General features: G+C 41.4%; 1 protein-coding gene and 1 long non-coding RNA gene across 3 annotated transcripts in view; one reads left to right on the top strand and one right to left on the bottom strand.

Annotated features, from left to right (window-relative positions):
* LOC123478900 (uncharacterized) overlaps positions 1–2073 on the top strand; it is a 41659-nt gene extending 39586 nt beyond the window's left edge. The window contains exons 2-3 of the long non-coding RNA XR_006654310.2: positions 157–920; positions 1024–2073. This is a non-coding gene — a long non-coding RNA (uncharacterized lncRNA). The remainder of the gene's footprint in view (positions 1–156; positions 921–1023) is intronic.
* Positions 1–15635, bottom strand: part of LY86 (lymphocyte antigen 86) — a 58449-nt gene that overhangs the window by 13867 nt on the left and 28947 nt on the right. For both annotated transcript variants that reach the window (XM_024552274.4, XM_053921834.2), the window contains 2 exons: positions 13140–13226; positions 11804–11932 (listed from right to left, as the gene is read on the bottom strand). In XM_024552274.4, the coding sequence (XP_024408042.2) occupies positions 11804–11932; positions 13140–13226 (216 nt within the window). The remainder of the gene's footprint in view (positions 1–11803; positions 11933–13139; positions 13227–15635) is intronic.

Below are 15635 nucleotides of genomic sequence, written 5' to 3'. Positions count from 1 at the left end.
GACTGGCCACACTTCTAGTGCTCAGTAGCCATGTGTGGCTGGTGGCTGCTGTACTGGAGAGGGCCAATTATTGAGTTATTGAGGAGGAATTGTGGCTCAAAAAGTGAAATGTTTTGTTTCTAACTTTATTTCTCCTTTTTTACCTTTACTGCCCAGGTTCCCTCCAGGAGATTCGTAACTCTGGCAATAAGGAAGGAAAGAGAATTCCAGTTTTTTTTCTCTACCAACCTATTTGTGGATTTCTGTGGATAAACAACTTAGCATAAGTCTCAAAACACAACTTGTGAATCGGTGGGCTGAGTGGGTTCCAAGAAATGGAAATGAAGAAGACGGTAATGGGAGGAAAGAGAAGACATTGAATTGATCTCCAGAAACCTGGCGCAGTCACAGGAAAGAGCAATGTGATTGGAAACTGAAATCGATGTGGCAGAGAGTAGCCTCTTTCAGACTGGGGGCCTCTGGGGTCCATACACATCAGAGCTCTTGGGGTGTTTGTTAAAATGCAAATACCAGTGATCCGTGGGCTCAGAGTGTGGGTGTGATATGGAGGAGGGGGAGTCGGCCTCCTTAATTAGCTGCCTAATGATTATTACACGTAAGTGTTTGAGTCATTGAGCCAGACATATGAAATTCCATAGGGGGCCAAGAATTTGTGTTAGAAAATTAAAAATGCTTCTGGTCCTAGGTCATAATTAGTCTCAATATGCTGAACTCAACTAAAATAGAGACTTGATTGATGTCACAAGCCAGTTTTACCGTATTATTGGCTCTGACTGATAGGCTTTCATTTGAGGGAGGAGGGACAGCTCCCAGGGCTATAGGATTCCTGAACAGGCAATGTGTTTCCTTTCATGTTTTGTTTTGTCTTTTAGCAAGAAAAAGTCCTCTGTTGCTTGGTCATTACTGGTGCCCTCTCTAAGGTGACTATTGCTTCTAGTTCTATTTTTTGCAGCGCAAGAGTAGGTGTTTTCTGCTAATTCAATACTAAACCACCGTTTTTGTTGATTCTCCCTGAATTTTTAGCAGTGGCAGCTGCCCAGCAGTCACAAGCAGGAATCTACCACTGCTTGAAATATTTTGAAGCATGCAGATAAGGAATAAAACATGAAGAGAAGAAAGGCAGCAGGCTGAGGAGCTGCTGCCTCCACTTTCCAAGTCCATGAGAAGTTGCAAACAGGGGTCTCACCCCAGAGCTGCTAGTGGGCCATGCAGCCCCCATTTTGTCAGCCGTCGGAGAATATGCAGCTTGGACGAAAGTCAAGTTTCTGCTACCTCTGAGGAAAAAGGCCTCAAAAGCTGTCCTGTCTCTCCAGGCCTTGTTAAAATGCAGACTTCCACTCTGAGATGGATGACTTCAGGGACTCAGTGCCCCTGCTTGAGAAATCCCCAGTCGGCTGCATGAAGTAGCGGCCATTTATCACGTATGCACTACTTACTGTGTGCCAAACTCTGTTCTAATGGCTTTACATATGTTATCCCATTTTACCTTTATAACAATCCTGCAAGGTTATGTGTATTTTCCTTACCATATAGATGAAGAAACTAAGGCTCAGAAAGATCGAGTAAATTGCCTGAAGTCACAAATTAATAAGTGGCAGTAAGGGTCTGCTCTGCAGGTCTAGCTTCAAACCTTGTGCTTATTATGTGCTAAGCTGGTCCCTGGACCAGCAACATCAACCTTACCTGGGGACTTGTAAAAAATGCAAATTTTCAGGCTCCTCTCCTAATGTACTGAATTGCACAATGGGCATGGGTCTCACAGCGTGTGGTTGCACAGGTCCTCCAGGGGATGCTGACGCATGCTCAAGTTTGAGAACCACTGGGCCAGGCTAGGCGCCTGCTTTCTGATGCAGCACTGCAGTGTGATTTGGAAGCCTACAGAACACTTTTTAAGAATAATATTGGTGCCCTGGATGGTGCAGCTCAGTGGACTGAGCACCGGCCTGCAAACCAAAGGGTCACTGGTTTGATTCCCAGTCAGTGCATATATCTGGGTAGCGGGCCAGGTCCCCAGTAGGGGGCGTGTGAAAGGCAACCACATATTGATGTTTCTCTCCTTCTCTTTCTCACACCCTTCCCCTCTGTCTAAAATAAACAAATAAAGTCTTTAAAAAAAGAATAATGTTGGTTTTGGTAGCATGCTGACTACCATCACAGAATGACAGTGCCAATGATGATGGCGGGAAAAACTCTACAATTTCCCAGGTGACAGAGGACCACCACTCCCCCTACAGATCCATTGATTCATCTATGGAAAGTGAAACCATGAGTTCCCAGCTAAGCCACTTTGTCGTTGGGGCTGTTAGCCATGGTTGATATAGGATGGAACCAGAAGCTGGGATATAGAGAGTGAGAATAAAGTGAGGGACCAGTGCAACAGAAAGCCTGAAGCAAATGAGCGTATCGAAGCAGATGGTCTAAAATGGCCCAGAAATTAAAGGTGAACAAACAGGTAGGACTGAGGTGATACGCTTGTGAAGATGTGCTTTAAAATTGCAGCCTCAGATAAAGCCATTTATTCCCCTTCTCTTGCAGCAGAAACAAATGACCTCACTCCTGGGGCATGCATTTGTTAATGTCTATGTGGTGGATGTAACACGGATGAACAGCAAGGCTCACTATAGGGGTGGTGGCTGGGGGTGTGTTTTATAGAGGTTGACAGGTTGTCGGCATGGGTTAGTGGTGGAGCTTATTTAAGGTAGTGCTTGCCTGGAAGGTGGTTTTTGCCCTGTCTTTTACTAAAGCACAGCAATGTGTAAGGCATTTTGCAGAGAGCATTCATGGGAATTTTTCCAAATTGAGTCAATTTCTCAATTTCCTCCATTTTATAGACCTGTGAAAAGGAGCACATAGAAACAGAGCTAGCTAGGGCAATAGAAATCCCTACAGTCTAGGCAATGAAATCTGAATTGTTATTAGGACTGAATTTTGAATAGTAACAGATGGCAAGATTGAGAAGGCTATGCAATTAATGATGCTTTGAGAATGGTCAGACACATGTGTTCAGTCTGAACCAGGACAGATGAGAAACACTTCTAGTTAATAAATGGGAGGTGGCCAGCGTGGATGTCCACTATGCCTTTGTCTTGGTCTTATTTGTATGTGTAAAATCAGTGAGTATTATTGCAGAATCCCTTAGCTGCTATCCGAGGTAATATCTCCCTTGTGGGCAATGTCATGTTAGATTTTAAATAGAGTTCTCAGAGGATCTACTCTGTCATATAATGAAATTCACCTAATTATGATACATTCCCCACCTTGAACAAAGACTTAAGGTAGGAAAGTTCAGATTTACACAAAAGATAAATCAGGGAGCAATTATTTTTTCAAGCACAGAATTCTTCAGCTGGCAAAAAGTACCACGGTAATATTTAATAACAAGCTTTCCAAATGTATTTAAAATTAAGTCCACAACCAATTTTTTTCTGCAGCTTACAAACTGCATGAAGTACAGTATATAAATATCTGGCATATATATTTTGTAGTAGGTTTTGCTCCTACTGAAAGGGGTTAGTGCACAGGCACAGGGATAGGTGCACCAGGCGTCTGCGGTTCTTGTGGGGCCTGCTGTCTCCTGCATCTCTCTGGGATTTCGACACACGTAATAAGGTAAAGTCCTCTCAGGTTTTCATTGTGTTTCAACCTTGTCAATCACCGCTGTCAAGGTCTCAAAGAAGAGTCCTTGACCAACAGGTCTAGTTTATGATCATACTCTATGTATCCAGTGTGTACGCACACACACAATTGACTTATTTAACTCCTCCAAGCCTTTAATTTCAGTTGGTTTTGGCAAGAAGGTATGTACAATTGAAAATCAATCCATAAAACAATAAACAAATCACTTGTGAAAACCAATGATTACTTAGTGCTGTGAAACCCATGTCTGTTGCCTCAGTTGCTCTACCCTGGCTGGAACTCACAGTGGCTCAGGCAGAACCAAGTTTAATAGTTGATGTGTCTTTTTTTCATCAAGAGTAAGAATCCTGTCTTCATTCTATTTACTTTATGGTCTTAATTTGGATCTTTGCCCAAATCTCCAGGTTCATTTCCAGTTGAGAATCTCCTTTCTACACAATATATTCTAGACAGCCAAAACATGAGCCACCCTGTTCTTTGAGTAATTCCCCCACCCTGCATGTTTTTTGGGGTAGAGTGTGTCCTGGAGGGGCTTGTTCCTACTTCCCAGACTGTAAGTCCTACAGAAAATTTTTGTCCTATTTCACTTACTGTTTCACTCTCCTCTTACTGAGGTGGGATATCCTAGGAAACTTGTTGAACAAAATGAACCTCATTTTACTGAGAATGGACACCAAGGTGTGTTGACCTTTTGATAAATCAGAAGAGAATAAAAGCAACTGGGTGATCTCAACTCATTTCCCAGCTAGAGAGGCCTGTGGAAGACTCGTGTGTGGTGTTGTTTAGTGCTGACAAACCCAGACTTTGGGAAAAGTCCCTATGTCAGACGATAGTGGCATCATCTTGTTGTGGCCATGGGGATAGACCTCACCTCCATGGGTAGGGGTCAGGTTTCCCTGAAGCGGGTGGACAGTGCCACGGTCACTCATTCTGAAAGGTAGTCGAGCCAGGGTTAGAAACTGAGAACTTCAGGGGCTAATGTTAGACCAAGGTGAGGAAAGCAAACAGCACAGAGAGACACAAGAAGAAAAGACTTCAGTCACCAGTGAGGAAATCCTGGGATCTGAGCAGGCCAGAGTATTGCACCAGCTGCCCCCTGGCTTCAGTGAGCTGGTTTGAGCCAATCGTCACCCCTGACTTATTTCCATGGAAGACCCCAGACCATGTTTACAAAGCAGCCGTGGATTACTTAAACTGCTCTGCTCCCTGCCTCAAGGTCCCTCAGACTGGGGAGGAAGCAGAGACATGCCATTGCCATGTTTATTGCATGCTGTCTAACATACCAGGCATGTTATTCCTCTTTTCACTTTTAGTTTCCACTATTACCCAACAAAGAATTATGGTTACTCCTATTTTATAGCTGAGAATCAGAGATTAGGTGACCCTCCAGAAAGATGGGCCTGTTTCAGCCTGTAAATGGCAGCTGTGGGGAGGGGAGGAGACAATCGGTCCTGCTCTCTGGCTATTTTACAAGGGGCTCTTTCTTCCCTGCTAGCTTACTCTCATCAGTCTTTGTGTTAAATCCACTTTCTTTGCTCCAAACCTAATCTGTTCACACTGGCAAAGCAGAGTTAAAGCAAAGTTGTTACATTTTTCCTAAGTAACCTCTGGATCTGGATTTTTCCTGAACCTTAGGTCGGTATTCACCAAGTAAAAGAGGGTACCTGTGCTCAATAATTGCTGTTAAGAGCCCTGATTCTCATTTACCTTACAGCAGTCTTTCTCAGATTTAAGCTGCAACAGAATCACCTAGAGCAGGGTTGGCAAGCTATGCCTGTGGGCCAAATTCCGCACAATGCCTGTTCTGAGTAGTTGTGAGTTAAGAATGGATTTTATATTTTAAAGGGTAGAAGAACCGTCAAAAGAAGAATAATATTTCAAGATATGGAAACATTACATGAAGTTTAATTTCAGATAATAGTGTTCATGGGCTTTGTCAGTGCTCAGCCATGCCCGTCATTTCCACGTCGTCTGCAGCCCCAGTCACGCTGTGACAGCAGAGTTGAGTAGAGCTCATACGGTCTGCAAAGCCTGAAATATCTGCTCTCTTGCCCTTCTACAGAAAAAATTTGTTGACCAGTGACTTAAAGGACTCGATAAAATATAGAATTCTAAGCCCCAAGCCAAGAGTTTCTAATTTAGTAAGTCTGGGTAGAAACTAAAATTTGCATTTTTAATAATTTCTTGGCTGTTGCTAATGTTGCTGGTCTGGGGACCACACTTGGAGAAACATTGCCTTAAATAATGGCTGGTTATGTCCAAAGATGATGATTTGATTTCTAAAATTTGGTCATGCCTTTTAAGCTTTTTTCAGTCCTAGTAGAGGAATAAAATAAATTATACTTCTCCAGTAGAGTTTTCTTTATTTTCAAAGAAAGTATGTAGCAGACAAGTGAAGAGCAAGTCTCTGGAGCCCAACTTTTTGTAGAGAAATCCAGCTCCACTGCCTGCTGGCTGTGTGACTTAGGGTAAGTGACTTAACCTCTCTGGGCCTCAATTTCTCATTTGTTAACACAAGGCTAATAAAAATAGTTTCTATATATCATGAGGTTGATGGAAGCAAAAAAGTAGTTATTACACATAATATGCCTGGTAAGGTCCCTGACACATACTAAGTGCCATGGTAATGCTGGTTGCCAACATGAAATGCCTGCCTGAGGCTAAGGTCCTACTCCTCAACCTTGGTTGAATGTCAAAATCACCTGGCTAGAGTCTTACCCCAGAGATTCTGATTTGATTGGTCTCGGGTGTGTGGTGTTGGGATATTGGAAATGTTAAAGGGAGATTATAATGCATCATTGCCCAATAGAAACATAATGATGATCACATGTATAATTTTATGTTTTTAGTGTGCACATTTAAATAGGAAAAATTAATTTTGACAATATAATATGCTTTATTGTTGATAAATGTATTAATGATATATTTTATTTAACTTGATAGATCCCAAATACTATCATGTCAACTTATAACCAATACAACAGTTTGATTGAGATATTTTGCTTTTTTTCATATTAAGTCTTTGAAATTGAGTCTGTATTTTACACTTACAGTACATCTCAGTTTAGATCAGCTTTGTGTCGGTGACTGAGTAGCCACACGTGGCTAACTAATGTGTGACCACCACAACAGCATGGGACTAACAAATGTGTAACCAACATTGAGATCACCTGGGGAAATGGCACAGTTGGTGACTGTGGACCAGACCAAAGCTAACTTACCACACAGAGGTTCTACCAGCATCACTGTTTTTAACTTGAATATTAAGGAAGTTTACTGCAGCTTCCTTCCTTAGGGTTAGTAATTAGGTGTGGTCATTGAGTACATTCAGTTTAATTCCAATTTAGTCTTAAAAATTAACGTGGAGCTGATGGAGCTAGTTTAAACGCATGAAGATCAAGTACAGCAGGTTAATTTATATGACAGCAGAGAAAAGAAGAGACCTAAACTAGCACTAATGGAATAGGAAGTAAAACAGGAGCCCATTTTGACTCCTTCTCAGCAACTTGAGGTGCAGGGGGTTGGGAGAGTCCCAGAGAAAGGATATAGAATGCATAGTGAATGATCCCTTGACACTATGCAACTCTTGGATTCGGAATGTTCTGTTTAACTACAAATATTATTAACTGCTAAGTAGGTGATGATTTATTCAGAACTCTTACTCTACAGAGAAAGAGAATTCATCCTCTCTAGTCTTCTCTACAACCATCAACTAATATTTAAAGGAGCAACCATGTAATTTTATTATAAAAGCAAAAGAGATTTCAAAAAAAAAGATAAAAATGAAGATCTGCAGTTCCATCATTTGGGGATAACCACTTCTGAGCACCTAAGTGTATACTATTTGGGAGGTCTTTTGGTGTATACACTTATACACACGTAAATTAAAAACAGGGTGCTATAGTGATAACTTTTATAGCAACCTTTTCTGTTACTTAACAATACCTGTATGAGTTTATTTTCATGTAATTTAAATGCACAGCATATTGTACTTTTGCTTGACTGAACAATAGTCTACTTATCAATCACCTATGGTCGGACATATAAGCTGTTTCTCCCAAATTACCAATTACACCATAAATGATAATGCCAAAAGAATATCACTTGGCCCTCAAATCCAATGTGCTCTTACCTGAGAACTAGCTGGGAAGGATGCAGAAGAAAAGAGAACATTTGTCCACACAGTCTCCCTGAGCTTGACCCAGTTTGTAGTTTTGTCTGGCTCAGAGGACAGCCAGTGGGGATGCAGGCTGCAGAGAGGTGCATTGTAATGCTGTGGGAGTATCAAACAATTCAGATAGACCTGACACCACAATGGGCTGCCCACCATGGACGCCAAGTTTTCTCATTGCTCTGCTGAGGACCTGCAAACCCCAGAGAGGCTTTGCTTTCTGCTTAATATATCAAGGGCAGTTTGTGCTTGGGTTTGGATTAACATCTATTCTCCTTGGTGTTGTGTTTTTCTATTAATTCTGGTTTTAGAATTCATCACTTATTTTCAATAGCATCGTTCTTGCAGTAGGTTGGTAAGGTGGGTTTAAAGAAATGTAGTAACCAGAGAAGCCTCTAAATTTAAGATTTTACTTTCTCTGGTTTAGTTGTTTACATAATTATTTGTTCATGCAGCATTTGTATACCACTTTTCTGATCTTTTTTACTACGTGAAATTTCCTGGCAATTTCCCAAGTTTTGGCTTGTCACTGCCTATGCAGCAATCAAATCCATAGCAATAAAGCAAATAAACTTCTGAAAGGTTGCCCGGCATTTGAATAAGGTAAACACCAGCTTTTTGAGCTGCTAAACTGAATTGGACCCATTAATTTAGGGGGGCAATATCTCTTCTATTTTATTAATTCTATTAAAACCACTCGCAGGGGGAAAAAAGAGGTTTTGTTAAACTGAGAGAGTCAAGATAATTTACTATGTGCTGGGTTCTGACGTGCCTGTGTCTTCATGGCACACATAAGCATCATTAGATGGTCACTTTTGAGATAGCATATTTGCATTCAATCTGTCACATGCAAATTCAATACAACAAATATTTATTGCATCTTTACTCTGTGACAGTCTCTCTTTGTCTGCAGAGTCTGCAGAGACAGAGGAGCAAGACGTAGTTCTGTCTTCAAGGAGTTCAAAGTTTGAAGTGTCTGCTTTTAAGGGACACACCCACACACCCACAATATAGCTATAGAATACAAAATGTAATTATGGCTGAGATAAGTGGGAATGGATGCTTCAGGGGCATCCAGAGAAAACAATTCACTGGCTAGAGGTTGGAGGAGGTTGGAGGAGGCTGAGAGAAAGTGATGCCTGAGTGAGGTCAGGATGGAAGAGAAATGGGAGACCGGTATTAGAGGCTAATGGAAGCCTCACAACAGCATTTTGTGTGTTAAAACACAGGGTGGGGCAGACAGTGGCAAATGATTTGATGAAGCTGTTGCTAAAGATGCATGTGAGCCAAGATGTGACTGGAGAAGCTGATTAAAGTTAAATCTGTAATGAACTTTGGTCACTAGAGAACTTAGGCTTTGTTCTATAGAAATGGGAACACTTGAAGTCATGTGGGGAGGGGAGATGATGTGATCAGAACGGTATTTGAGAAGACTCATCCCTGGCAGCAGTAAAGAGGTAGGAAAACCAGTTAGGAGGTCATTTCCATCTTCCAGGAAGGAGACAAGGAGACTTGATCCAGAGAATAGAAGGAAGTAGGAACTAAGCTGGTAGTACTTTCAAACATACTTGTTTGGGTCAAAAATACTTATTTTGGGAAAAAATTGGAAAGACAAGCACACCTGGGAGATAGAACTATAGATGCTGACTCTAGGTGGCAGCCTATGAAATTGTCAGTCTTTCTGGGGGATTATTAACTAATTATCAAAATGCTTTAGTTCCTCCAAACATTCTGTAAAATCAGGAATGTGTGCAGACCACCAGCATTATGATGCTATACACAATTAAATGCTGAAAAGCCTGTAACAGACCTTCAAATAGCTTTAAGGCAAACAGGAAAATAATTCTATATTGAATTTCCCAGATTTCCCATATTCCAACAGGTTGAACCTATTGGGGATGAAGTATACTTCTCAAGTTTCCTCAGCATTTTGTTTGTATCTCTTTAAATCACACACCACACACAGCAAGTTGGAAGGAAGCAACTTTGTGGATCTCTGATCTTCTCCTGGCCATCATAAATATCCTTGAAGGGAGAAACCATTTTTGGTTCATCTTCAGGCTCCCCAAAGTGCTTGGCACACAGTAGGGACTTAGTGTTGAAGGAAGGAAGGGGAGACCAAGGAAGGTGGGAAGGAAGGAAGAAAGGAAGGAAGAAAAAAATGGCTAATTGTGGAGTGAGGAGTTGGGACAACAGTGGCTGAGGGCAGGTAGAAAAGACTAAATAGGGACCAGCTAATGAACAGCTCACCGTGTTGAGGAAATATAGAGATGCTCCTGATTAATCAGAGGAACTTTCAGTAAGTTCAGAGAAGAAAACTGACTAATAATTCTATAGCAGGTTAGCTAGGAAGAAAAAAATCTCAATCTGAAACAAAGTCATATCACTGGTTAGAAAGAGTTTTTGAATAATTATTTTTAAATAAACTCCTGGCCAAAAGGCACATTCATCCATCTGTTGTTGTTGTTGTTTCTTCATTGTTTAGAAGCTAAGAGTATGGGCCCTGGCGCCAGCCTGGCTGGGTTTGAGCCATGGGTCTCTCACTTGGTGCAAGTTCTTAAAACTCTCTGTGCCTCACTTTTTGTATCCATGAAGTTAGAGTATTCATAGTGCTAACTCTTAAAGTTGGGGTAGGAAGTAAATGACTAGCCCAACTAGTCATTTCTAAATGCGTTCTAAAAGCTTACTGCATATGAAGCTTTTAGAACTGTGCCTTGTGTGAATAGTAATAATGTTAGCTCTCTTATTCTGTATGTTTGCTGTATTTAGCACCCCCCACGTGTCAGAATCAAAATCCTGGGAATAAAACGGTGATGATGCTACCCATCCTCAGGAGGCCGATGGTCTTTTGGGGATAACAAGTGGGAATAGATTATAGGCCAACATGACAAGTGCCCTGATGCAGTTATACGTACATTACACACTTTTGAGAGAGAAGGGCCAGGAGGGAGGGCTGAGCTGAACTTGGTCACCTACACAACATGGTAAAGTCCACCTGGCTTCTTCCAGCCTCCACTCTCTTAAATTCCCTGTTTTCTTTTCTGGCACAGACACACTTCCTTTGTCTGCATCTTCAAGATGGGCAGGGAACCCCAATTGCCTCTAGATCCTTTGTTTAAAAAGCATAATTGCGTGATTTTCCTCTGGCCTCCTTGAATGAGTAAATAGATAAGTTGGTGTCTTTGGGGTGTGTGGTTAGGGGCATGATCCCCCTTGGCCAATGGGAATAGGAAGGAGACACAGGGAAGGAGGAAGAGAAAAATTTCTGGGGAAGAACAGTCACAGATAAGACCCAACTTTTGGTTAAATAAACAGAGGCACGTCAGGGCCTCAGTGAAGATGCTGGGTGAGGACAAGGAGGAGAGGAAAGGTGGAAACCGGCTGGAATGGGGTTCCAGGCCTCTTCTGAGGTATGTACTACAGGGGTGGGTGCTGGGGCTTGCAGAAAGAGAGTATAATACAGTGGGTTTTATACTTCTGTGCTTTGAATTTAGCCACCTAATGCCCCATCAGTCAATAACTCAAATGAGAAAGGCCACTGTAAAATACTGGCATTTAAAAAGCTTATTTTTTTAATTTCTTCTTTTTCAGAGTCTGTTGCTCAATTAAGGAGACCCTGCCAGTAAAGAGACTGCTGAGGAGAAACTTGGAAACACTTCGAAGGCAATGGACTTGGGGAAGCTACTGGTTCTTTCTGTTGCCACCCCTTAATTTTTTACAAATAAGATGTTTCCTCTAACACGATGTTCTGTTTGTAAAATACCTCATATGTGTGTTTCATTTGATATTCACACCCACCCTGCAAGGTAGGTCCTGTGGATGAGCCTTACGTTATTTTTATATAAGCTTATGACACAGCACTTAGATGCTGAACAGTGAGGTAGGTGAAGTTTGTCCACAGGTGAGGAGCAGAGCCCGGACTTCGGCCAGGTGTCCTGACCTCAGTGGCAAGCTCCTGTTCCTGGGCCTCAGCAGGCAGTAAGCCAGACAACTTACCCCCTTTCTTTCTTCCACAGAAAGAAAACTTGGGTAGATCATCTTCGCAGATGGGATAGGAGTAACTCAAAATGGACAGGCCTTCACTGAAGAGACTTACGTCGAGAAACAACTCTTTGATGTCCTCTCCTAGAGGAAAAGGGAAGATCAGCTGTGCTCTCAGTGTGGGTTTTGCTGCATTCAAAATTTTAAAAAGTATGAACCCTGAGAACTTTTATTTCCAGAAGTCTGTGCTATCTAGAGAACACTTTTCTTCTTTTTTCAGCAAAACAGCATTGCCATAGAGCATTATGGTACCAGCCCTGGGTATAAGATGAGGCCCTTTTACAAACATTAACTGCTTGGAGCAATGAAGTTAATCTGTTCCCCTGCCCTGATGCACGGCCCCTTAATGTGATGGCTGCAGGTCTGGTTTCCACCACTTTTCAGCACCATAGTATTAGATACCTCCTGATAGCTCTGAAGTGCAGGCAAGCCTGCATAACCCCACTGTTGCTAGGCAGATACTGTAGCATAGTTACTCAGGAAGCTATGGGACGCTCTGCAATGTTGGTTTCCAATTCTTTCTGAAACTTTTTTTCCCATTCCTCCCTTTTATGTTCTGCTTACTCCTTCCATTCTGCGTTTCTCTCTTTCTTTCCAAAGTTTTTGAGCTGCAGCTATAGAGTCCAGATACTGTGCGAGGTTTTGGAGACAGAAAGATGTACAAGAGTTCTTGGGCTCTGGGAATGTTCCCTCAATTTCTGTGGAATGATTCCACATGCTAAGTTTATGAAATCCTTCTGCTCTGGTTTCGAAAGGAGCTACTCTAGTAGCTATAGCAATATAGTGATATAATGACTAATTGTGATATAGCATGACCATATAAATATAAACAATCAGACAGCATTCTAGTTCATTGCTTGGGGTGTGTCAAGGCTTAAGAATTTAAATTAGCTATTTGGGAAATGAAATAACACAAAGATAAGCAATGTTGCTGGTAGTAGACTTTGTTGCTGAGATAACTAAACAAAAACTCTCTCCTGAGAAAACATCAATGCTTAGGCTAAAAATATTTTCTTACTTTGCTGGATATACTGATTCCAGGCGTTTATATCATCCAAATGAGTGCCTAGAGTCTTTTCAGTACAAAAAGCACAGCATTAAGAGAGAGTTTTATTCTGTCTGGATAATACCCAGAGACAGAACTGGAGATGAAGATGGAAACAGAGTTAATTCCCAAGGGTGATGGGGAACAGTGACTTAGCCTGCCATTGCAGCTAGTGCGAGTAATTGAGTTTGTGGACCGGGGAGAGACTGTGCAATGTCTTATTTCATGTTAATAGTTTTTACTTACTCAGAATCATTCCAAATCTAATGCTGAGATTTGACTTTAAATGTCTGGAACACTGGTCAACAGAAAAGCCAAAATCTTGTAATGGATCTGCAAAGAAGAAAACAACAGGTTAGGTGTGAGTACACTGTGTACTCTGCAAACTCATATTCAAAATTCACCCCAGTTACATAGTTTTTCTGCATGAATCACTAAAAGTTGCTCAGAAACATACTGCCCAGTACTTTTTTTGCATAGGGCCCGTGATACTCTCAACAGCCCCTCCCAGTCTGTGCAAAGTCAACACTGGGCAATGTCATATTCAGTCTGTAAAATGGGCACAATGTCTTAACGGGTGGGTTACATCTTCACTTGTTATATTGTTATCATTGTTTGAATCTTTTTATTCCTGAGCCTCGATTTAAAATTCCTCATTGATTGCACAAAACATTTCCCAAAGTATTTATTACTATAATTAAAACAAAGGGAAATATATGCAGGTTTTCTAAGTTAAGACCTGACTTTAAAATTCCATCTCATTCCATCCCATCCTATTCAAAGTAATATTTTTTCTAAATATTTCACTCTGTGTAAGGTATTGTGTTAGATATGATAAGGACTACAAAGATTATTTTTTACACATCATTTCTACTTATTCAAAAAGTTCCTAAAACCCATCTTTGCCTTCAAAGACAGTCAAGAAACATTCTGCTGGCTCCACCTTCCATCCCCTGCATTACAAACCCAGCCTCCATTCCTTCAGATCAGGGCTGCAGCGTCAGCACTCGGGAAGTTCCCATGGTGTTTGAGTTGCACATGTGCTTCCTCCCGTTTATTATGGTCTCGCCACTTCTGACCACTGTCGAAACACTAAGATGTTGCTCTTTCCCATCTTCTTTGTGAAGGTTTCCCTGATAGCCCTCAAAATATTTGTTTGCTTCTCTGAATTCTTAAAACAGTTATGTCTGAAATACTTTTTAAAGTGTACAAGAATGTATGACTTGGTACTTAGCTCTTTGACTTATCCTTTAATCTAAACACAGAACTCCTGAAAGGCCGGAGTTGTTATTTTGTTGGTTTTCCATTTCTTTTTCCTTTATGTTTCCCACTGGGCCTGAGAGAGGAGAGCTGGGTCTATGCTGCACTAGTCACCGAGCTGGGCACTTTACTTAGAGGAGTTTTCCATTTAATTCTTCAGACTCCCTAGTGTCCAGCAGAGTGCCTCAGAGTCGGACACACAGTAAGCCCTCTGTAAATGCACAAAGGATGAATGAGCCATGGATTAAGCTGTTGTCTCTCAGCTCCAAACCCAACTTGCATACTTGCTAATACTCAAGAGTGTGAACTGGTGATGGCCTATCACCCCGGTGGTGGCAATTGATTCCAGTGGCTGTCCTGCACCTTTCTGGAATCAGTAAAGGGCCCCTAAGCTCCTGGGGTGCCAGTACCTCAGAAGTTGTCACCCCTTCCCTGGCAGTCTTTGTTCCATCTCCATAGGACTCTTTTTTCAAGCTTCTAGGTTCTACTAGCTCCAACCTCTCCTCTCTATTCTCCCAGCCTTGGTGGTGGTCACTGCTTCCTCACTATCCCTATTTTGTGTTTTGGTTCTCTAACAACTGCTTAACCAATTCCTTATATTAAATTCTCTCTAACAAATAACTGACATGGTCCTGTATTCCTGACCAGACCCAGACTGCTACAATAAATAATGATATTTTTTATATGTATTAGGTAGAATTTTTTAAATTTAAATTATATTCTATTGTTTATGCTATTACAGTTGTCCCAATTTTTCCCCCTTTGCCCTCCTCCACCCCACCCAGCCACACCCTCAACAATCCCCCTATCATTGTCCATGTCCTTGGGTCATGCATAGGTTCTTTGGCTACTCCATTTCATATACCGTACCTTTCATTCCCATGGCTATTCTGCAACAACTTATTTGTACATAATCCACTAAGGTGAATGACCTTTTTTTCCTCATCCCTTTCACCTCCTCCCATCTGGCAACTGTCAAAACATTCTCTGTATCTATGATTCTGTTTTGGCTCTGCTTGTTGGTTTATTTTGTTTTTTAGATTCAATTATTGATAGATATGTATTTATTACCTTATTGTTCATATTTTTGATCTTCTTCTTAAAGAAGACCCTTTAACATTTCACATAATACTGGTTTGGTGGTGATGAACTCCTTTAGCTTTTTCTTGTCTGGGAAGGTATTTATCTGTCCTTTGATTCTACGTGATAGCTTTACTGGATACAGTAATCTGGGTGGTAGGTCCTTGCTTTTCATCACTTTAAATATTTCTTGACAGTCCCTTCTAGCCCGAAAAGTTTCTTTTGAGAAATCAGCTGACAGTCTTATGGGAATTCCCTTGTAGGTTACTAACTGCTTTTCTCTTGCTGCTTTTAAAATTCACTCTCTGTCTTTAACCCCTGACATTTTAATTATGATGTGTCTTGGTGTGAGCCTCCTTGGGTTCATCTTGTTTGGGACTCTCTGTGCTTCCTGGATTTGCA

Source organism: Desmodus rotundus, chromosome 3 (genome assembly GCF_022682495.2).
Source record: "Desmodus rotundus isolate HL8 chromosome 3, HLdesRot8A.1, whole genome shotgun sequence".
NCBI classification, from domain to species: Eukaryota; Metazoa; Chordata; class Mammalia; order Chiroptera; family Phyllostomidae; genus Desmodus; species Desmodus rotundus.
The sequence above is the reverse complement of the archived record's forward strand: the minus strand, read 5'-3'. Positions and strand labels throughout refer to the sequence as shown.